We start from the raw sequence: 23,920 nt of genomic DNA, 5'->3' as shown, positions 1-23,920 counted from the left end.
ATAACTCTTCCAACTCTATAGCTTGCAGCCCTATTTTTTTTTTTACCTTGGAATAATCCCCATTCAACACAGGGGACTTTCTTCCATGTAAATAACCGAGGGGTGCAGATTCCCTCTTAAGCATTTGAGATCCCCCCAAAGTGCTTTTTGTCCCCCACAAACACATTGTCCAAATGTCTTTCCTCTCCCTCCCCCATATTTAAGTGAGGTGATGTTCCTCAAGCTTTACCTCTGCCTGCACTCTTGAAATAATGCATATATCAAAGGGTATATATATATACACATAGATAGAAAAGTTAGTTGTGTGACTACATCCCACTGAAATTAATAGAGTTTAAGTTAGTCACAACTAACTCACTGATTAATTTCAATGATGCTTAGTCGTGTGTAACTTTGCATACCACGCTATTCCATAGTGGGCTTCCCTTCACTTCCTAGGACTCACAGATCACCTTCTTATTCAAATACTTCAGCCCTGAAATTGTGCAAACAAATTCAGCTTAAAAATGATCTTCCTGGAGTTCGAGCAGTTATTATGAATATAATAAACGACGTTCACATCAGTCGGAAAAGCAGAAGTGCCTCTTCAGCCGCTGCAGTTTTCTGTTTTAAAATGAAGTAAAGAAGAGAACTTTCCTCCACCATTATTTCGCTATACTGCGGGAAGCCGCCTCTTTTGCATTCCCTCGGCTCATCGTGTGGTAGCAGGACTGAGGAGAGGAGCCCAAGCTTAAAGAACAAGACACGGAGGGTGCATAGAGACCCCGGTGTCGAGAGCCTGTCACCGCCGCCCGCCGGCACTCCCCTTCTCATGCAAGATGCTCGGGAAGAGCTGAGCAAGCGAACGCGGGTTCAGATTTGCAATCTGGATCTGGAAGCCTTTGCTCTCAGGCAGTTGCTTAGCCGCCTAAACTCGGGAGAGGACCCTGTGGCCGCGTTGCTGGGCGAAGCCGAGCCGGGACGCGGGGCCTAGACAGAGCAGGGCCTGCGGTTGTTTGCCCGCCGCGGATGCCCCTATGGGGCTGGAAATGGATCCTCTGCTCCACGCTTGGAGTTACTTCAGGCGGAGAAAGTTCCAGCTCTGTTCGGATCTGTGTTCCCAGTTGCTGGAAAAAGAACCGAACGACCAGGTAAACCGGACCCCCAGGAGTGGGGTTGCGTGTGGAGTGTGCGCGTGGGGGTGGATGGGTGGGAGAAAGGAACGCGGACAGGTCAGGCACTGCTGGATCTGGGAAGCGGAGGAAACAAAACCAGACCCTGGGCTGCAGCAGGAGCTAGGGCCCTTTGTGTCTATATATATGTATGCATTAAGCATAGCGACTGTTCACAAGAGCAGTAGTTCTGATATAAGTTATCTTATATATGCGATAAGGTCCCACAACACTCTTCTGTTCTGCAGAACTTTGAACTATACGGCGGCACACGGTATGGTTTAAAGTTTTGCAAAACAGAAGAGTGTTGTGGACCCTTACATCGCATAAACGAGGTAACTTATATGCTCTTGTGAATGGTCGCTATGCTTCTCTGTTATACAGTTACATCTTGCATAGAAAAGGAGAGGAGAGCTGGTCTTGTGGTAGCAAGCATGACTTGTCCCCTTAGCTAAGCAGGGTCTGTCCTGGTTGCATATGAAAGGGAGACTAGAAGTGTGAGCACTGTAAGATATTCCCCTTATGGGATGGGGCCACTCCGGGAAGAGCAGAAGGTTCCAAGTTCCCTCCCTGGCTCCTCCAAGATAGGACAAGATTTTTTTATTGAACCAACAAACTACCAAAGCATACAGTACGTTGCCAAAGCACAATTATATACAAAGTGGTGTTTGTAAATGATATATCTACAAAGATTTACACACAATGATTTGGAAACCCACAAGGTTATGAAGTATATGCAGGTAGTACTGTAACTCAGGGGTAGGGGATTTCAAGGCACATCAGGTAATCGGGGTGGGTGGGTGGGTTTACATCCGACGTCCATTTCCACAATTTGTCCCATTGCTGTTTAGAAGAGATACTCTTGTCTTTTTGCACATAACCATACAAACTTTTCCAGAAGAGATTTACTGTCTCATCTGCGTGAACCTCTTGGTCGCGTCTTCCCTCCCTATTCCTATGCAGGAGCATTGCATAAATGACATACAGGTTTACTAACCTGATTACGAGAAGGGGAATGTTCCAATTCCCTAGTATGAGGGCACCCGTTCCATCCCGTTTCCTTGAAGGTTTCTTTCTGGGACCTCGAAAGGAGGTTCTATCGCTCAAACCTGAGGTTAGTTCTTCCCAAGTCTGGTTTTCCAAATCAGGCTACTCTAACAGCTTGCTTACTCCCTGCCACACTCTTAGAGATTCCTGCCTGCAACCTTGGAGAAGCTGCTGCCAGTCTGTGAAGACAATACTGAGCTAGATAGACCAATGGTCTGACTCAGTATATGGCAGCTTCCTATGTTCCTATGTCACAGACTGTACCTTTTGTATTTCATAGCCTTTTGGGCTCACCATTTATTTTGATAAGTGAGCCCAAGTCCACATAAAGTTTATGCTACAGTACATGTGTTACTCGCTTGCAGAGTAGGATGAGAGAGGGGGAAAGAGGGTATGGAAATAGATTTTCCTCCCAAATAGTTGTTTACCCTTTAAGGATTTACTGTTGTAAACATGTTACAAGAATTAATGGTTAATAAGATGTCTGGTTACTAATTATTTTTTCAGTAATTGATTACAAGTTCTTTGGTAACAAACTGTAGTAGAATTCCTACTTGAATCTTTCTGCCAGGTGCTCATGACGCAGCTTTAAAATATTGGTGGCTCAGGATTTTCTAGCCTCCCCCGCCCCACTGAGGAGTTTTGGGAACTTGGGGATATTGTAGCAAACAATGAAACAAGCATTTATAAGAAAACTGGATGGATACTATTGATCAACCTCAATTTATTGAGATCAAATCAAAACAAACTCACCTTATATTTTTAGGATAAAACAATTTATTAATAAGAAAGGAAGGAGAAAGCAGGCCATATGTTTGTATAAGTACTCATACACTAGTTTTAGCATGGCTTTTAACGTAACTTCTACTTCAGAAAGTTTGAGAATTATGAAGTAGAAGGAACTGTTGTAAGATGAACATACAAGTGGTTGAGAACCCAGTGCAGTAATTAAGGATATGATGTCCAATTGGAAAGAAGCATCCTGCAGCATTCAAAAGTGGTCAGTGCATGGTCTGATTTGAGGAAACGACTGCCTTAATGACTTGGATGGAGCTGAATAGTTCACGTATCAGCTTTGCAAACAATATAAACTGGGAAGATTTGCAAATACTTCAGAGAATGACTTAATTAAAAAAATAACTTCAGTAATTTGGGAAGATCAGTTAGAGAGAAGCAAAATAAAGTTGTCACAGACAAATGTAAAATGTTAGACACAGGAAGAATAACCAAATACATGAGTGCATGATATGAGGTGACTGATTTGGTACCCCAAAGATCTAAAGTAAAGTAAATTGAACATGATCTAACAACATAAAGCTGTAGCAATTAAAAAAAACACCCAGAAAAAATGGACATTTTAAGCTGCATTATAAGGCGTAGGGGCATAGCTATAATTGAACAACCGGCAACAAATGTCCCTGGGCCCTAGGAGGGATGGAAGCCCACTAGCAGGCAACAGCTTGCGCTTCATTTCTCTCCCCCGCTCCCCCCCAACTAACCAGCACACTGTTGTCTTCTGAACAAAGGATTCATCTGGGCCCCAGAAAGACAAGCTCTCTCCAGGAATTATATATGTTAAAACAAAAACAAATAAGCCAGGGGAATGTACATATACCTCTGTGTATGTAAAAGGGACTACATGCGTGGGAAGTATGTGATATTATTTGCATAGATAGGAGTGGGGGGGAAAGGGTGTACAGCAAATGTTTTGTTTCTCCCCATGTCCTTGCCCTTCTGCAGCAAAGACACAGGTGGGGGATCTTCACTTTTGTCCCAGGGCCCATTCCAATCATGCTACATCCCTGATAAAGGAGCACTACTTCCAAGAATTTGGAAGTAATGGTACCACTCTATTCCTTACAGATACAACTTTGTTTTGTGTATTGTGCACTGTTTTGCTCTGCAGTTGAAGAAAGGTATTGGCAAGTTGGATAGGGTTCAGCATATTTATCAGTTTATTTGTAATATATGGCAAATGCCAGTCATTGCTATGGCAGAGGAGGCCTTTTATTCTGCAGCAACCATTGAGGGTATTGCGAACCCACCACCTCTACTAAAGGTGTTGGCCAGTGGAGATTAGGTTACCCATCTGGGTGGGGCAGGTGACAAGTCTTTCTCCACCTAACGGAGTTCCATGTTGCAGCCTGGTTGTTCGGTGGATATTAATGGATATAATTGAGAACCAGCTTCACCCTGATTCACATAGTCTCACTGTGTTCTGTGAGTCATTTTCTTTCCGCTTTGCTTCTGCAAATTCACATCTGGCGGAGTTGTCTAGGGTTGTGAGGGGGCTAGTATGTGCCCTCTCCCACTTGAATTTGAATTTGGAACTATCAGTTACTCACTGTGGTGTCTTCAGTGACTTTTTTGCAGATAAAATGTCTCGTATTCGGGCTGAACTGGGTTCCACAGTTACTGTAGTTTACTGAAGAGGTGTCCAGCAATTCCTGTTATATGATTAGATTGGATCACTTTCAGTTTGTGATTCCTGAGGATGTGGATAAACAACCTTGGACTGTACATCCTATAGCCTGTTCTCTTGACCCTTGCCCAACTTAGCTTTTCCAGGCTTCCCGTTTTCAGTCTTCCATGGTTGGACAAGATGGTGGCCTCTCAGCTTCAGACAGTTTTGAATGAGACAGATTATATAGACCCATTTCAGTCCGGCTTTCGAGCAGGCTATGGGGTTGAGACTACCTTGGTCTACCTGATGGATGATCTCCAATTGGCTGTTGACAGAGGAAGTCTGACTCTGCTGATCCTTTTGGATCTCTTATCGGCTTTCAATACCATAGACCAGGGTATCCTTCTGAATCACCTGAGGGAGGTGGGATTGGGTGGCACTGTTTTATGGTGGTTCCATTCCTACCTCTCTGGTAGATTCCAGAAGATGTTGCTTGCTCTGCAAAATGAGAACTAAAGTGTGGAGTTCCACAAGGCTCCATACTGTCTCCAGTGCTCTTTAACATCTACATGAAACCACTGGGAGAGATCATAAGGAGGTTTGGTACAGGGTTTTATCAATATGCTGATGACACGATTATATCAATCTCATCAGGAAATGGCATAATTTCCCTTTAATAATGGGTTAGATGGGCAGTAATGGGCTGGATGAGGGATAACAAACTGAAGTTGAATCTAAATAAGATGGAGGTACTGACTGGGGGGGGGGGACCCAAGAGATGGTTTAGATCTGACTGTTCTGGATGGGGTTACACTCCACCTGAAAGATCAGGTACGTATATTAAGAGTGCTCCTGGATCCCCAAATCTCTCTGGTTCCTCAGGTTGAGGCAGTGGCCAGGAGCGCTTTTTATCAGCTTTGGCTGGTACATCAGCTATGCCCATTTCTGGAGGTAAATTATCTTAAAACAGTGGTGCATGTGCTGGTAAACTCCAGGCTTGACTACTGTAATGTACTCTATGTGGGGCTACCTTTGTACATAGTCTGGAAACTACAATTGGTACAGAATGTGGCAGCCAGACTGGTCTCTGGGACAACTTGAAGGGACCATATAACACTGGTTTTGAAAGAACTGCACTGGCTGCCAGTGTTTTCATACGAAATGCAAAGTGCTGGTTATTACCTATAAAGCCCTTAACGGCTTGGGCCCAGGTTATTTGAATGCCTTTGTCATGAACCCTGTCGGCTATTGCAATCTTCTGGAGAGGTCTGGTTGCAGTTGCCACCAGCTTGTTTGGTGGCGATTCGGGCCTTCTTTGTGGCTGCCCTGGGGCTTTGGAATATGCTTTCTGTCAGAATAAGAGTGTGCCCATCTCTGATTGCTTTTAGGAAGACCCTCAAGATGCACCTGATTTCTCAGACTTCTAACTTTTAGAGGAGAGCTGGTCTTGTGGTAGCAAGCATGACTTGTCCCCTTGGCTAGCAGGGTCCGCCCTAGTTGCATATGAATGGGAGACTAGAAGTATGAGCACTATAAGATATTCCCCTCAGGGGATGGAGCCGCTCTGGGAAGAGCAGAAGGTTTCAAGTTCCCTCCCTGGCTTCTCCAAGATAGGGCTGAAAGAGATTCCTTCCTGCAACTGCCAGTCTGTGAAGACAGTATTGAGCTAGATGGACCAATGGTCTGACTTGGTGTATGGCAGCTTCCTATGTTCCTAACTGAAATTAATTTTAAATTGTTTAAATGTTTGAAATTATGACAATTTTATGAACATTTTAAAACTAAACATCTTGTGAAATTGTTTTAATTGTGTTAACTCTGTTTTATATTTGTTGTGTTTTAAATTGTGTCATCACCTTGAGATACACATATCAGGCAGTGTATAAATATGATAAATACACTTGATTTAAAAAACCCATAACTTAAGAAGTCCACAATCCATCCATTTAAAAATATTGATATCAAGGTGTTAAGGCACAATTCCATATCTTGTGGTGATGCAATGGACAGTGCTCTCCACCCTAAGTGCTGTTCATGCATTGTAGTAGGCTTTCAGATCTGGTTGCTAACATATTAAATAGCATTTTCTGTATGCTAGGTAAGTGTTCTTCACTGTAATGCTCTGCACAGTCTCCCTGGCACCATGTGGAGAATCCTATTCTCACCATCCTGCCCAGTGTGGAGGGGCTCCTTTAAGGGAAACAGAGCCCTTTTGAGTCACTGCACCATTTTGGAAGGCATGCACAGAGTAGGGATGTGCATGAACCGACTTGCGTAAGCGATGAGCACAGGCCCATCAAGTACTTCCAGTTATATCCGGTAAAGGGGGCAATGGGGTGGCAGGGAGGTACGCTGCTGCCCAATGGACCTTTAGGAAATAGAGCGCTGGCGGGGGAATCACAGTGGGGGAGGGGAGTGCATCTTCCCCTGCCCTTAGTTATCCCCCCCCCCTCCGTCAAACTGGCACCTGCCTGTTCCATGCATATCCCTAGCACAGAGTACTGAGAAGTGTAGCCCTTCCGGGTGCTTTCCTCCTAGAGCTCTTAAAAGAGGACTCCATCCCACTTAAAGGGTTCTCTCAGCACTGAGAAAAGTGCAGTACTGTGCGGAGGTCAGCACTGTGGGGAATGACTCTCACATTGAAGGTTTTTTGCCAAAGAGACCCCCTCTTGAAAAATAGTGAAGATCACTGTGCTAGGTTATTTGTGCAGTGTTGTGTGTACCATAGTGGCTAAGAGACTGGGCTGCAAGTTGGGGCCTCTCTGGTTTGAATCTTGCATCTCCCATGAACTCTTGATGGTCTTAAACAAGCCACTCCACTTCAGCCTGAGTTTGCTGCTGCAGTATGGGAATAATAATACTTTATAGAGGAGTTGTAAGAATTACATCCGTATAATTGTGGAGTGCTTTACACACTCAAAACACCATGCAAATACTGAGGCTATTCACACGAGCAGCTCAACCCAGGATTGGGCTGTTTGTGGGGAGCGCTTCTGTCCCCGCTAGCCTGACTTTTAACCTCAGCCCTTAACCGGGGTTAGAGGGTATGAGCCTGCCCTCAACCCCAGGTTTGGGATTGCGTGCAGCCTGACCTCTCACAGAGTTGGGTGCCTGGATCGCCCAATTCACAGGATAATCTGCCAATGCACTGCACTTGTTGCACAGTGCATTATGGGATTCCTGGAGGCTGGGACTCATTTTTCCTGGCCTCCAGAGATCCGCTCTGCCAGAAGCATGGATTGTGTGGGTGTGTAACAGCACATTGAAGAGTAGCTCCTTGCTCATCTGGTGGGAAGGTGGTTTCAATCCTGCTTTCCCCGCCCCGTTATGGTTGTGAGAATGACCTTAATGAATATTATTGTAATCTATAAAATGTGCAATACACAGTTCAAAAGAGCAACATACATAACTTGCTCTCAAAACAATTATTTGAAAATTGTATTTGAGGCCAACATTAAGGCTGAAGCTGAACATGTTTACTAGGGAGTAAATCTTGCTGAACTCAGTAAACATGTAACGTTATTGAAACTAATATTAGAGAGCAAGAACTACTCCCAGAAATACGTTTTCTATGCTTGGAAAGGTTATCTTGGCTTCCGTGTTTATCGCAGTAGCATGACCTAACAGGAACATGCTTCTGTGCTGCTCTGTCAGTTGATCATCCTGATTAGTTGCTTAATCTGATTATTGTTCTTTGTGTTCCATATGTCAGTTTACAGACAGGGAACGGACACTGGTTTGCTGTATTGAAGTACACAAAAGAAAAATGTCTGTGAAATATTGTTGGAGTGTGATTAATATTCCATTTTCAGTGTTAACGTTGACTTAAGGAGTATGTGATAACCTCCCAAGCGTTGTCTAATACTGCGTTGGCTCTCTGGTATAGTGTCTGTGTCTTCTGTTAGTGAACTGATTAGTATTACATGCAGGGAAGTGGGTATTAGAAAGAGATCTTTCCATAATGTTTATGGCCAAGGAAACATTGGAAATATACAAATTCGCATCTGAGAGCTGATGTTGCACAGGAACTGAGATTGTAGCTATGAATCTGGACATCCCTGGCTCACCTATGCATACACTTACTAGATGGCCTTAGAGAAGGTTTCCCTCGTCCACTCCCAGGTTTCCCTCGTCCATCTGAAATATGGGGATAATAGTATTCTCTTACCTTTATAGGGTGATGATAAAGATTACAGCAAGATTGCATCTGTGAAATGATTTGGACTCGCTAAACTATTCTATAAATTATTTTTCTTCTTATTATTATCTTTTGTTTCTAGCTTAAATTTAAGATGCTTTCCTAGAAACAAAACACAAATTATCATTTGAAATCAAGCAAACCTAGGCCTCTATACAAATGATTTTTTAAAAAATAGTTGATTAAAATACTGTATTTGTAAAATGTTACTCTGCTTCCTCATATAGTCATCAAATTATGATTATTCGTCTAAAATTTGGTCATCTGTGTGAATTGGTGGTTCTGCAGAAAATCTTTCTGTGATTCCGAATGTCTTGTATTTCTAAGAGTAAGTATATTGCATCTCATGTTTAGCTGAAATGTTGATTACATTTGAGCATTTTAACCAAATGTAATCTGAAATTCTGTGTCCTTTTCCACCCAAACTGTAAATTGCAAAATGCTGCTTCTCCATAAAATCTCCATTACAGTAATATTTTAAAGTTGATTCACTTAATCCTAGCAGCAGATGGGCTGGGAAAGGGTTTGGTTTTCTACTATTGGCCACTGCATCCCAACCAGATGGTGTGAATGAGATCCTTGGCATTGCCATCTCCTACCAGGCATCTGGAAAGCAGGAGTTTAAATTAAAATACACTTTGGGGATTGCTTGTGTTTTGCTTGTGGCTGGACTTCTTCTTCTTTTAAAATCCAGAGCGAAACACAAAATGAAGCACTACCAAGTAATATAGTGAATTTATATTAAAAAGCCAACAGAAATTTGCTCTGTGAGGGCTAAAATCATCTAGAGGAGGCTCCCGCATGAGGCCAAGTGTGACGACAATATCAGGTGATGAATGTGCTACAGAGCAGGGATGTGCACAGAACTGGTCCATACACTCTTGGGAGGGTGGGGGGTTGCTTTAAATGACAGGGAAGACATTCACACCGGCCAGGAGTGTGGTGATGCTGCTGGGGCTGCAAGCAGGAACACTGCCACCCAGCACGCCCGCTTTTCTGGAGAGTGCCGGTGGGGGGAAAGTGGCAGGGTGGGGGCTGACAGGTGGGCAGTGCCTTCCCTGTCATTTAAAGCAAACCCCGCCCCCCTGCCCTCTGAACCAGTTAAAATGTCAGTGGATGGAACTGGTTTGGCACTCTAGGAAGGGAGCACCAAACTGGTTCCATGCACATCCCTGCTACAGAGTGAGTGTCGGTCCCTTGCCCTCTCATCAGAAGTGTCACCCCACCTGCCTGTTGCTGCTGCCCCTGCCTCCTCTTGGATACCTCTGCCCACCTTTGGGCCTCTCTCCCCATTATTTTATTTATTTATTTAACATATTTGTTTACTGCCCAAAATGCAAGTCTCATTACAGCCCTGCAGTGTGTTCTCTAATTTTTTTCATCTGTGTGCAGAATGAGTTTTGTTCTCGGTGGCAGCATTATTATTTTTATGTATGTATTTTAAATTTTTTAAATTAGATTTTTTATATTTTAGCATAATATTTTAATTATGTCATTTTTATAGTCCTGTTTTAATTTTTTCTATGTGGACTGCCTTGATTGTTTTTAATGAAAGGCGGTATATAAATTTAACAATAAAATAAATAAAGGCAGTGTGTGCACACAAGGCTTCAGAGTGGAGCCTTCCTGAATCAACCTGAGCGGGATCTAAAATTTACTGAGCGGACATGAAAAAACTTGTGAGCGCGCGCACGTGTGCATGCTTTAGAGGAAACACTGCCACCGTGCCTCACACGCCCCAAAACTTCCCCTTCATCAGGCTCACCTTCCAGGCCACACCACTGCTTACTGTTGTAGGCCAGTGAAGCAATGTGGAGTGCGGATCCAGTGGCAGCAGCTTCACCTACCAGCCTCTGTTGCATCAGCACCAGCTCTCCTCCTCCCTCTTCTGTCTCCCCTCTAGAACCAAACTTGATTGCTTTATCTCCTCCATTTGGAGAACACACACAAAGGATGGGTTTGGTACAGGAACTGGGAGAGAGCGAGCAAAGTGGTGCTAATCAATGTAAAATAATAACTTGCAGCAGCAGGGATGAGGAAAGGCCAGCAAACAAAGCAGCCACCATAAATTTACTTCCCACATGTTAGGACCTGTCCAGGTCCTCAAACTGTTTCACCCATTTCAATGCACAAGTGAACTGAACCGTATTTGGACTATGGCTAAGGCCTAACAGGAGCTGGAAACAATCTGCCGACTATGGATCTTGCTGTTAATACCTCTTTGACTGCCCAGTTGCCTCTGGCCCAGCTGGCTAGCCTTTCCATATGTGTGTGTGTGTGTGTGTGTGTGTGTGTGTGTGTGTATAAAAATAAAACTCTGAAATGGACATGCCAGAGGGCTGCTTTGAAGGACACTGCAATTTTCACTCCGAGGCTAAAAGATTTACAACACAAAGAGACTGTTTTCATTAGCAGAAAGCATCCGGTGTAGTCAAGGCGTAATGGAGGTCTCTCCACCCTTGAAGGATTGATGGGGCTGTGGAAGCATCCCACAACAGCATGTGGAGATTGGAAACTGTCCCCTGCTAACTGAGCAAAGAGGCACCTTTTAAAAATGGCGATTCTCTTTATTTAGCAGGGGCAGAGCAACGGGCCTTATCCATCCCCAGCACAATATCCCTTTAGTGGCTGTTGCTTATATTTCTTTTTTAGATTGTGAGCCCTTTGGGGACAAGGAGCCATTTTATTTATTTATATATATGTAAACCACTTTGGTGGTTTACATACATATAAATATAAATGGTTATAATGGTTATAATAATGGCAGAAATGGTTATGAGAAACGCACAATTTGAAGAATCTGCTATTGGAGTGAAAATTGGTGGTAGGAATATTAACAACCTTTGTTATGCAGATGATACGACATTGCTTGAGGAATGCAAGAAAGATCTAGAATGGTTAATTAAAAAAATTAAAGAAGAAAGTGAAAAATTTGGATTGCACCTTAATATCAAGAAAACAAAGATATTGACGACTGCAGAGAATATGCAAGTTAGAGTGAAGATCAATAATGAGATAATTGAGGTAGTAAAGGAATTTATTTTTCTTGGCTCAAAAATCGATCAATGTGGTGACTGTCGCCCTGAGATCAGGATGTATATAGCATTTGGAAGAACTGCAGTGACCAGCATGTGTAAAATTTGGAAGAGCAAAGATCTTAGTCTCCTAACTAAATACAGATTAGTTAATGCAATATTTTCAATAGCCACATGTGTCTGTGAAACTTGAACTTTGAAGAAGGCAGATAGGAGAAGGATGGAGGCTTTCGAGATGTGGTGTTGGAGGCGACTGCTGCGTATCCCATGGACAGCGAGAATTACGAATAAGGGAAGTTTTAGATCAAGTTAAACCAATAATATCGCTAGAAGCTAAGATTACTAAACAAAGACTGACATATTTTGGTCATGTCACGTGAGCTGATTCACTTGAAAAGACTATTATGCTGGGAATGATCAGCGGGAGAAGGAGACGGGGACAGCCTTGTACTCGGTGGCTGGATATTATAAAAAATGACCATGGCGGAATTAAAGGAAGCTGTACAAGATAGGACGGCATGGAGTGCATTGATCCATAGAGTGACCGAGAGTGAACGACTGAACGGATAGAGAGAGAGAGAGAGAGAGAGAGAGAGAGAGAGAAACCTCTTTAGGAACTTATGTTGAAAAGTGGTTTATAAATGTTGATCATATTTTTTATTATTATCTCTCTTGTTTACACAGTCAGACAGGTGCTATTGACTGGTTTGTTTTATCCAGACATCGAGTCCTTCCCAAGGACCTGGGATGCCAGAATTTTATTGTCCATTGTTATAGATATCGTTGCAGAATATAGGCTGTTCCCAGTAAAGCTGCTTTTTGTAATTGGCTGATGGTGATTTCTGTGGCCCCTATGGTGTTGAGGTGCTCTTCAAGGTCTTTTGGAAGTGCACCCAGGGCGCCAATTACCACTGGGATTATTTGGGTCTTTTTCTGCCACAGCCTTTCGATTTCAATTTGTAGATCTTTGTATTTGGTGATTTTTTCTATTTCTTTTTCTTCTATTCTGCTATCCCCTGGTATTGCTGTGTCGATTATTTTGACTTGTTTTTCTTTCTTCTCGACTACAGTTATATCTGGTGTATTGTGTGGCAGATGTTAGTCTGTTTGTAGTCAGAAGTCCCATAATATTTTTACATATTCATTTTCTTCAACTTTTTCAATTTTATGGTCCCACCAATGTTTGGCTACAGGTAGCTTGTATTTTTTGCAGATGTTCCAGTGTATTATTATTATTATTATTATTATTATTATTATTATTATTTCTATACCACCCTTCCAAAAATGGCTCAGGGCGGTTTACATAGAGAAATAATAAATAAATAAGATGGCTCCCTGTCCCCAAAGGGCTCACATTCTAAAACGAAATATAAGATAGACACCAGCAACAGGCACTGGAGGTACTGTGCTGGGGGTGGATAGGGCCAATTACTCTCCCCCTGCTAAATAAAGAGAATCACCACGGTAAAAGGAGCCTCTTTGACCAGTTAGCAGGGGATTGTAATGAAAAGGAATTTTATCAAAGAATTATAGCATGTTCAAAGAAGAAAAATGGTACAAAAGGGAGCAACTGGTAAGTACTGGGGGATCAGAAAACCTCTGGGTTGAGATCCAGGGGAAGTGTTGGCCTCCTTTCTTTTTGCTAAGCCACAGGCTTCTGAGAGCGCCCAGCCCCTTACTTTGGAACCACTGTGATGGAAGGTACATGTAGGAGCTGTAGAATGAGTGCATGAGTGTGTGAGCTGCCATAGGAACCAGGCTCAGAATGTTCAGAAGGGGAGGGATTTAAAAAGGAGGACAGTTGGTCAGGAGAAGATAGTTGGAGTAGACAGTTGGTGTTGGAGGTGGTTGTAGCTGATTGTTAGGAGGCTGGACAGAGTATAGCAGAGAGAATGGGAGGTTGGACAGAGTATAGCAGAGAGATTGTTTAGGGGGTTGTGTTGATGTGAATTCGGTTCGTCCCTGGGTCCGCCTCTTAGTCAATCAAACAGACTCAGTGGGAATCATTTAGAGGCTTTTATTGCTACTGCAGTTTAGCAATAGGTAATCACTGGGCTTACGCTCTCAAACTGATTACAGTTTGGTTATAGGTGCATCTTACATTTATACAAACAATCTGAATGATGCTGACACTCTAGACACAGTATACGTGACGATAAAATGGTGGTCTAAGTATCTAGTACGCATGCGAATGATTCATTGTTCATCTGGTGATTACTCCTTATTTGGTTAAATCCTGTTTTCTTAACTGTCAGCAAAGAACAGTGAGAACCTTGTGAGAACCAAGTTTCATAGATACAATTTAATGGAGAGAGATAATGATGTTGATCATGAGAGGCAGTGATGTCCCTGAGCTGGGCTGGGGTTATTTTAAGTTAGGATGAGGTTTTCTAAGTAAAATGGAGTTGCTTTGGTTTTCTAAACACATCAATCCCCCCCTGAAAAACTGGATCATCCTGAATTTTCAGGATGTCTTAATTAAGGTTTGTAAAGGTACCGCTGTATATATGGGTCTTACGTTATGGCGAGGTTTAAAGGTTCTCATAAACATTTGAATTAAAACTGGAATGCATTATAAGCAGCAACATGTGATTATCAGTACAAAGAAAATACATGCTTATAACTAGAATTATCTTCTTTGCCCATAAATCAATAGGCTCTCCATATTAGTTAAATGAAAGTTCTAACTGTTTGGAAATATTAATAATAGCTCTTTCTAACACATAAACTTCTAATCTTGGAAATATAGTTCTGTGTTTTGTGTAGCTAAAGGATTTGGGACATAAGTGGTTTTGGGATGCCTTAAGCATTCGTGATGCATTAAGCATAGATTTTACAGAAATGGTAGGTGCTAAATGGGCTGTTCATATGGCAATAAAACTAGATACATTGCATACAACATCCTAGAGCTACAAACATAATTAGTATAATTCTATAAATCAACACACATATCCTTAACCATACATATCTGGCATGATTTGATATAGATAAAAAGTTTTACACACAGCAGCAAGGTGTACATATAAGGATCATACAACTTATAGCAAGCAACATTGTTTTAACCCATCTTTATCCCAAATAAAGTATCAATAACAGTCTTGCATTGTGGAACCAGGTGCTTCTGGCGATTAATGGATTATCAGCTTGTGGAAAGCGGTAGCAATGACAAGTCATGTACAATCACATTGATTAAATACAGGTGTCTATAAAATTAGCAGCTAAAGCTTGGGCTAGCTTAATGTCTTTAGAATGCAAAAGAACCAGTAACTTGGGGATAGGTGCAGACTTGCAGGTAAATGCTCTGGGTGAAACAATGAGATGATTGGCACAATATGTCAGCGAAATAAGTAAGGAAATGACCAGAGAGCAAGCATGTGAGGTCCATGTCCTTACAGCACAGGAGATAGCAGGGTTTTCAACATAATGATAGCACATAGTCACTACAAGAAAGTAAGAAAGTGGTGTAAATCATCAACTCCCACCCACCCACCCTTGGTGTCCTCTAGAGTCTGTCATGGCCAAAAAAGGAAGCCATGGAGAGCTTTAGAATTCAAAAATCTAAAAGTCCTTGGTAAGAAAAAAATATTTTAGTCCTTCAGTTGAGAACCAAATGCTCTTGTACAATGTTGCAGGATTTTGGCTATTCTGGATGTTCTCTGATCCGTGTTGTTTTGGCTTGTTTGGCTAGTGTCCATAGACAAACTCGAATGTTCATGTGTTTGGGAGCCTTCTCTCCCCGCCCCCCCCCGGTGGGCAATTTGAAATAGTGTCTTTGGCAGAATTTGAAATAGTGTCTTTGGCAAGGTATCTTACCCAGGTAGGATGGTTCCAGGGCTTCACAGCTTGGGCAGATGCTGTTGCATGTATGACTCCAGAGAAAAGTGAACAAATTGGCTTGCCTGTTTGTTATCAGGAAGTCTTCAGGCTTTTGTTGTCTATCCCTCTCCTATAGCACTTAGGAGCAGGAAGATGAACTTTGCATTAGGCCCTCTTCAGTACACTGGGGCAGTGCTCTAAAAGTGGGGGAGTGTTAAGCCTGGGAAAGAAACCTTGAATATAAAAGGTGCTCAGAAGTGAAACCTCCTGGTGACAGACAGGAAAGTCTGAGTTGATTCACTAAGTCTGCAAACCAAGTTTTATTTACCTCTGTCCCAGTTATATCACCTCCCTAAATGTTACATTTTGTCGAGAAGGAAAAACCACTCAGAGTTAAACAGCTGACATACTGAGCAATTTTGTAGAGAAGTTTATGAGCCCCGCCTTGCAGAGATCTTTATTCCAATCAGTTGTAAAAAAAATAAACTTATTCTTGTTTTTGTTCTACACCTCGTTTTGTTTCATTTGTACACTGAACATATTCATTCATTCATATACGCCTATCCTGCGCTCGTGAGGCTACGTGGCGAAGGTGTTGAGTACTGAGAGCAGGGTAATAAGTAATCATATGGTGGCAGCAAAAGAAAGTAAAAACTGAATAAATTTCCAGAACCTGGAGACTAAGTTGTTATAAAACAATATAAAAACAAATCACCTCCCTGGACTTGAGAAGGGGTGTCAGTCTGGGTTCCTGACATGTACTTAAGCTTCGACCAGCTCACAGCCGCCGCCTGCCTCTGGTGTGCTCCATGAAACAAACTCTGCTCTAATCTAGCTTCATCTCTCCTTCCTCCTCTCCACTCCCCTGCCATCCTATCCAGTAAATAGAGTTCCCCTACACTCTGGTCCTAGTTCTGGGTAGCTAGGCTTTGTTGCTTGCCATAATTGCCTTTATACACTTTACCCTTTTTCTTTTAAATAAAAGCTTAAAGGAACTTGGTGTCTGTTTCTTGCATTTCTCTCCACAATAGCCAACACAAATAATCTGTTGATTATTACTTCTGCATGATCCCCACCACACATTAAGGTCATGGAGAGAGGTCTGTCTCCAGATGCTGCTAGCTCGTTCGGCGGTGACTCGGAGCAAGCCTTCACTGTAGTTGCTCCTGGGCTGTGGAATGCGCTTCCTATAGACACTTGTAGCTTAACATCTTTATCAACCTCTAAAAGAGCTCTTAAGATGCATTTACTTACTTATTTATTTATTTAAACATATTTACTTACATCTCTGGGCAGTTTACAAGCTCGTTAGCCTACTTTGAGTAATCTTTGAATGTTTTAAATTCTTTTAAATCATAGTTTTAACAGTTTGTTTTATTTTGTCTTTATTGTATTTATTGTTGTGAACCGCCAAGAACCTTGGAGTCAGGCTGTATATAAATAAACAAACCAGGAACCTGAGTGAGGCTGTGCCAGACTCCTAGTGCTTGTGTTGGGTGTGCTGCAGAGCATGTGCAGACTGCCCGAAACACACACGTCCTCACCGACCTACAGCAGCAATCAGCAGTACACCCTGGAAGGTAGGACTGGAAGTGGGGGCAGGATAGCTAATTGCCAAGCTTATACTCTTTCACGGCCTTGTCTGTGAAGGCTGCAGTCTTATGCACACTTACTTGGAAGTTGGGCCTCACTGAACACAAGACTCACTTCTGAGTAAACATACATAGAATTTTGTTGCAAGTCAAGTTAATCTTCTGTTGTGCTAAAAAGAGTATGTGGATAAATTATATTGTGAAGGGATTAAGCCAGTCTTGCAGTAGCTAGTATGAATTCTCTCCTTTGCTAAGCAGGATTTGCCTTGGTTTGTATTTGGATGGGTGACTGCGTGTGAGCACTGTTTGCTGTAAGATATTCCCTATAGTGGTTAGGGCTATAGCTCAGTGGTAGAGCATCTATTTTGCATACAGAGGGCCCCAGGTTCAATCTCTGGTATCTCCAGGTAGGACTGAGGACTCCTGCCTGGAACACAGGAAGCTGCCATATACTGCGTCAAACCATTGGTCTATCTAGCTCAATATTGTCTTCATAGACTGGCAGCAGCTTCTCCAAGGCTGCAGGCAGGAATCTCTCTCAGCCTTATCTTGAGAAGCCAAGGAGGGAACTTGAAACCTGCTCTTCCTAGAGCGGCTCCATCCCCTAAGGGGAATATCTTGCAGTGCTCACACTTCTAGTCTCCCATTCATATGTAGCCAGGGCAGCCCCTGCTTAGCTAAGGGGACCAGTCATGCTTGCTACCAGAAGACCAGTTCTCCTCCTGAACTCCGCCTGAAACCTTGGAAAGCCACTGCCAGTCAGTGTGGACAATTCTGAGCTAAATGGATCAATGGTCTGACTCAGTATAAGCCTTAAGGCAGTTTCCTATGTTCTGAGTTCCTTCAAGCACTTTGTAGGACAAGATATATTTTAAACACACACACTTTTCTAAAATCCACTACCTCAAAAGAACTTTTTCATTCTCTTCCAAAAACTGATTCGTCTACTTCAATTTAATCATGAAGATTGGTAGTAAAGTTCTCCAGTCATTTATTGTTTTGAAAGCAAGTTATGCAAGCTGCTGAATTGACTCATAATTTTACTGAAGTAGCATACCATTGAAAATGGTGTTTGAATTCAAGAGTAAGACTGAAGTTTTCCATAGGCTCCAAAGCACATCAGAATCCATGGAAAACTTGATTGTTGAAAGAATTCCACAGTATTCAAACGGCCTAGGATCTTCAAGTTTTGTTTTGCAGGTCTGATGAGGTGTTGTAATCAGTGGTCCTTCTAATTTTTTTTCATCTCTGTGCGGAATGAGTTTTGTTCTGGGTGGCAGTATCAAGGCAGTGTGTGTGCACATGCATTCAGAATGGGGCCATCCTGATTCAACCTGAGCGGGATCTAAATTGAACTGAGTGGACATCCAAAAACTTGTGAGTGTGTGCATGTGCACACTCCTTAGAGGGAGCAGTGGTTCTAATATTGACTGCAAAGCCTTTGGAGAGTGATGAGTGAGAGACTCTTAGTTTCTGTGTGGAAAGTATGTCAGCTTGATAAAACCTGTATCCCCCAAACTGATTATTTGTCTAAATTCTGTGTGGGTTTATAGCACTTGCTGTAGTGACTCATGACTAAAGAACTTTTTTCTTTTCTTTTTTTTAAGCTGAAGAATATAGGATTTTATGAATACTTCTTTAAAAGCCCTAAATAGTAGTCCACTGTATTTTTGAAACCCTTTTTGAAAATATAAATTTTATATTATACTACTTGGTAATGTTGCTAGCCCCAAAGCTAGCATGTTCCATATATTGAAAATGGTACATAATGATTTTATAGGCATGTATAAGAATGAGAGCTGTGTGGTGAGGGAACACTTTGATGTGGTTGTGATATTTATACCCCCCCCCTTCTTTTACTGGACCCTGATTTGGAGTTCACAGTATATCAGGTAAAATTAATTTTTTATGTACTTGGATGGGGGTGGGGAAAGCAACATAAACGGTATAATTCAATTAAAACATGCCTGTATTTGCATATTAATATTGTAGCCATCTTGAATGAAGAACTATTTGCAATTAATCTAAATTGAGTTTTGTTCCAGGAATATATATTGTGACACCTTTTAATTTGCTGAACTGAATTGCAGACTTTCGAACAGTTAGCTATACAGTGTCAGTAATCCCAGAGACCATATTTGGGTTTAGACTTAGTTTAAATGTAGTTTTCATTATGTCTGAATCCAACCCTGCCCACAAATATACTTTAATCAAGATTGACAAATCAGGATCTGAAACCATGGTATAAGAGTCATTTTCAAACCTTGGTTTTTATCAGTAGTGGTTTCCCATTATATCTGAATTAACTAATATTGACTGACCGCAGTAGGGTTAATTGCTAAGCCTCAAGAGGCTGCTGAAACGTGGATGAGTGCATTTATGCAGCTGAGCAAATGGAAACCATGTTTCCCTGTTATATATCTGGAAACTCAGACCTTGTGTAGGTTTTAAATTATGGTTAGTGCAAACCATGGTTTCACATTACGTCTGAACCCAGCCATTGTTAATTTTGGTAATCTGCCTTCAGCTAGCCACCTTTCTCCCTGCTCTGAGCCTATTTGTGAGTGAAACAAATAACCTGAAAGTGGTTCTGAGACTAACAAATGTGTGGATTACCCAGAGCAATCTCCGGAGCCATGACACTCACAGATGCTACACCATGGTAACAAGGCAAAAGAATTGCTTGCTGGTTTTGCAATGGCTACCTGCACTATTTGTGACTACCACAAAAGCTTCTAGTCAGGAAGAAAGTGCCAAAGTCACAAGGCTCCTGTTTGGTCACAGCAATTGCATCAGCTCCCAGTCACAATAGTGTTGGCTACTGCAAACCCTGCGGGCTGATGCAGTTTCCAATCACCAAATAGGCCTCGGTTTTACTAGGGACGAGGGGCTGGCAACAACAAAATAGGTTTGTGGATCATACCCCTTATTGCGGGAATATCTGCAGTGCTGGTTCTTGCTTCCACTACTGGCCCTCCTTTGTCAGTCTCATAGCTCTTCCCTTGTTACCTTCCATGTTATTGCTGTGTACCTTTTGCAATAGACATTCAATGTCCACATTTAGAACCCTCCTCAAAAGCCTTCTTTGTCTAAATTTCCCTAGATTCACTCTTTCCTGACGTTAATAGCTTGCCAATGCCTTTTCTCTTTTCTAGCATCTTGATGAAGAAACGCTCAGCATCTCTTCTTTCACTTTTAATCCAGCAGTAAATAATAATGTGAATTTCATTTTCTAGTGGCAGGCCTTTTCAGTTTAACATTTTTTTGCTATTTAATGTTTGATATGGACAATCAAATTGCAGAACTTCATACTGCATGACTTTAAAATGAGGATGATGAATTTGTTTCAGCCAAAATGAAAATATTTGCTTATGTTTTAGATCTTTGTCATCAGACTGTTCTGGCATGAATTTAGAGCAGCCCCTTCAAATATGATAGCTTGTATCCAAAGCATTTGATCTTTGGTTTTTGAGGAGGAGGAGCTTTTGAGGGGCTTTTTTAGGGGAGAGTTTCCAGTGTCTGTAATTGCATTGGTTTTTTGCCATGGCTTGCTTTGGTAGCTGTGGGGCTTTCAGCTTTAGTTTCCCTTTTACGTGGAGAGAGACAGTGGGAGGTGCCAGCGAGGGCTAAGGTGAGTCACACCTTGTGGGAGGGGTTACATTCCTGTTGAGTCTGGTTGCCTCCATTTGAAGCCCACTCTCTACATAAGAGGAGGTGGCCAGGGAGCTTAGTGAACAGAGCTTAGTGAGCAAACAGATGTCATAGGAGTTTTGTGTGGAGTTTAGTGGGAAAGTGTGCAGGAGAGCTTGTAAGAAGCCTCCCTTGATCACATGGAACACAGTGTTAGATGATGAGGGAGTATAAGGAATTATTAAGGAGGATATGGAAATTGCAGAGAAGCTAAACATGTTCTTTGCATGTCTTCATGGTAGAGGATACTGAGTATATACCTATGCCTGAACGGGCTTCTAGGGGACAGAGGCTAAAGAACTGAGTTGGATAGAGGTGATGAGAGATGGCATTCTAAATGATCTGAAAAAATTAAAAATTACCAAATCACCAGAACTAGATGGCATCCACCCTAAAATCCTTTAAAATATGAATTTGCTGGCCTCCTTGCAAAAATGTAACTTATCCCAAAATCAGACTCTGTACCAGAAGACTGAAAAGTAGCCAACGTAACACCGATTTTCAAAAAGGAATCCATTGAGGATCCGGGAAATTACAGGCTGGTTAGCTTAATGTCTGCATTCTCAAGGATAAAACTTACTTATTTGACACATTTCTGTACTGCCCAAAATTTATGTCTCTGGGTGGTTTAAATTGTTAAACATGTAGAAGAATAAGCCCTGGTGAAGGAAAACCAACCTCCCATGGTTGGGCAAGGTGATCAAGAGGATGGTGGTGTCTCAGCTACAGGCTGTTTTGGAGGAAGCGGATTATCTGGACCCATTTCAAACTGGCTTTGGGGCAGGCTATGGGGTTGAGACGGCATTAGTCGGCCTGTTGGATGATCTCCAGTTAGGAATTGACGGGGGGCGGGGGAGTGTGACTGTGCTGATACTTTTGGATTTCTCGGTGGCTTTCGATGCCATTGACCATGCTATCCTTCTGGAACGCCTGAAGGGGTTGGGAGTGGGAGGCACGGCTTTGCAGTGGTTCCGCTTCTACCTCTCGGGTAGGTTCCAGATGGTGTCTCTTGGAAACTGTTGCTCTTCAAAACAAGAGCTCTGGTATGGCGTCCCTCAAGGCTCCATACTGTCTCCAATGCTTTTTAACATCTACATGAAACCACTGGGAGAGATCATGAGGGGATTTGGTGCAGGTTGTTATATTATATGATGACACCCAAATCTATTTCTCCATGTCAACTTCATCAGGAAATGGCCTAACTTTCCTAAATGCCAGCCTGGAGGTAGTAATGGGCAGGATGAGGGAGGGGGAAAAAACTCAGGCCGAATCCAAGCAAGACGGAGTTACTTATTGTGGGAGGGCAAGACTTAGGCAGTGGTTTAGATCTGCCTGTTCTGGACAGGGTTGCACTCCCCCAGAAAGAGCAGGCAGAGAAAGAGATCAGGGAGAGGTTCAGGTCCAGAAATACTCCCAGACTATGGTCTGGGAGTACTTCTGGACCTGAACCTTTCCCTGATCCCTCAGGTTGAGGCAGTGGCCAGGAGTACTTTTCATTAGCTTCAGCTTATATACCAGCGACATCCATTTCTGGAGATAAATGCCCTTAAAACAATGGTGCATATGCTTGTAACATCCAGACTTGACGACTGCAATGGACTCTATCTTGGGCTGCCTTTGTATTTAGTTTGGAAACTACAGTAAGTACAGAATGAAGCAGCCAGATTGGTCTCCGGGGTTGCCCGTAGAGATCATATTACACCAATTTAAAAAGAACTATATTGGCTGCCAATATGTTTCTGGGCAAAATACAACGTGCCGGATATTCCCTATAAAGCCTTGAACGGCTTGTGTCCAAGGTATTTAAGAGAGCACCTTCTTCTTCATCAACCCCACCGCCTGTTAAGATCATCTGGGGAGGTCCAGTTGCAGTTGCCGCTGGCTCAGTTGGTGGCTACCCCAAACCGGGCCTTTTCTAGAGTAGCCCCGGTGCTCTGGAACACGCTTCCTAACGGAATTAGTTTCCCATTCTCTGAATGTTTTTAAGAAGGACCTAAAAACATACCTTTTTTGTCAGGCTTTTAGTTCATAGTTTTAAAGCTTTGGTTTTAGAGTTTTTATTGTATTTTAAATGGTTTTAATTATGCTGTGAACCGCCCTTGGGCTTTTTTGTAGGGGGCGGTATAAAAATGTACTAAACAAACAAACATGCCTTCTGCAAAGGTATATCTTGTCTAACCAACCTTTTTGCAGTTCCTTTAGAGTGTCAACAGGCATGTGGATAAAGGTGATTTTGTTGACATAGTATACTTGGACTTTTAAAAAGCTTTTAGCAAAGATCCTCATCAAAGATGAGGAAGCTGCTCTTCAAGGATCTTCAAAAACATTTGAAGCCTACTCAGGAAAGAGGAGAAGTAACCTGAGAAGGTAGCAAGCTTTTCTAAAACAAACAAAGCAAAATCCCTCTTCAAACAAACAGGAGGAGAGGGAGATTTTGAGGGGCTGGTATCTCTTTAGGGGAGAAGTCCCAGTGTATGTGTCTGTGTTTGTTTTTTGCCAGGGCTTGTTTTGGGGGACTTGTTTGTGTTGTGGCGGCTGTGACAAAATTCCTCATCAATGACACTTGAGAAAACTTAGCAGTCATGGAATAAGGGGGGAGGTTCGTATGTAGATTGATAACTGGTTGAAGGGCAGAAAAAAGGGGTGGGTATAAATGGACAATTTTCACAATGGAGGGATCTCTCCAAACTGGGGGTGTAGGTAACAAAATGGCAAATACAGTTCAATGATAGCAAGTGTACAGTGTTGCATATTGTGGCGGGACCCAACATATATGTGAAGTCTGAGTATATCGGGTATGAGCTGTCGGTGACTGACTAGGAGCTGTTGGTGACTAACTAAGAGAGAGATCTTGGCGGGTGGGGGTGGACAGCTTGTTGAAAGTGTTGACTCAACACTTGCTATGAAAAAGGCCAATTCTATGCTTGGAATCATTAGGAAAGACGATTGAAAATAAAACTGCCCATATACAAAACTATGGTGCAGCC

The 23,920-nt window shown here is 42.4% G+C and overlaps 1 protein-coding gene across 6 annotated transcripts in view; it reads left to right on the top strand.

Annotated features, from left to right (window-relative positions):
- The first annotated feature begins 705 nt into the window (after positions 1-705).
- Positions 706-23,920, top strand: part of TTC8 (tetratricopeptide repeat domain 8) — a 77,492-nt gene continuing 54,277 nt past the window's right edge. Inside the window, exons 1-2 of one of the 6 annotated variants that reach the window (XM_053282854.1) lie at positions 1,002-1,130; positions 17,067-17,231. Coding sequence is in view for 2 of the 6 variants with exons in the window: in XM_053282851.1 (XP_053138826.1) it covers positions 1,017-1,130 (114 nt within the window). In the remaining 4 variants the exon portion in view is untranslated. Of the gene's footprint in view, positions 1,131-13,648; positions 13,879-13,928; positions 14,319-17,066; positions 17,232-23,920 lie in introns of those variants that run through there. The other 5 variants (XM_053282853.1, XM_053282851.1, XM_053282856.1 and 2 more) reach the window with 5 other exon arrangements.

This window comes from Hemicordylus capensis, chromosome 1 (assembly GCF_027244095.1).
Source record: "Hemicordylus capensis ecotype Gifberg chromosome 1, rHemCap1.1.pri, whole genome shotgun sequence".
Taxonomy (NCBI): Eukaryota; Metazoa; Chordata; class Lepidosauria; order Squamata; family Cordylidae; genus Hemicordylus; species Hemicordylus capensis.
Note: the sequence above shows the minus strand (reverse complement) of the source record. Positions and strands in the feature narration are given on the sequence as shown.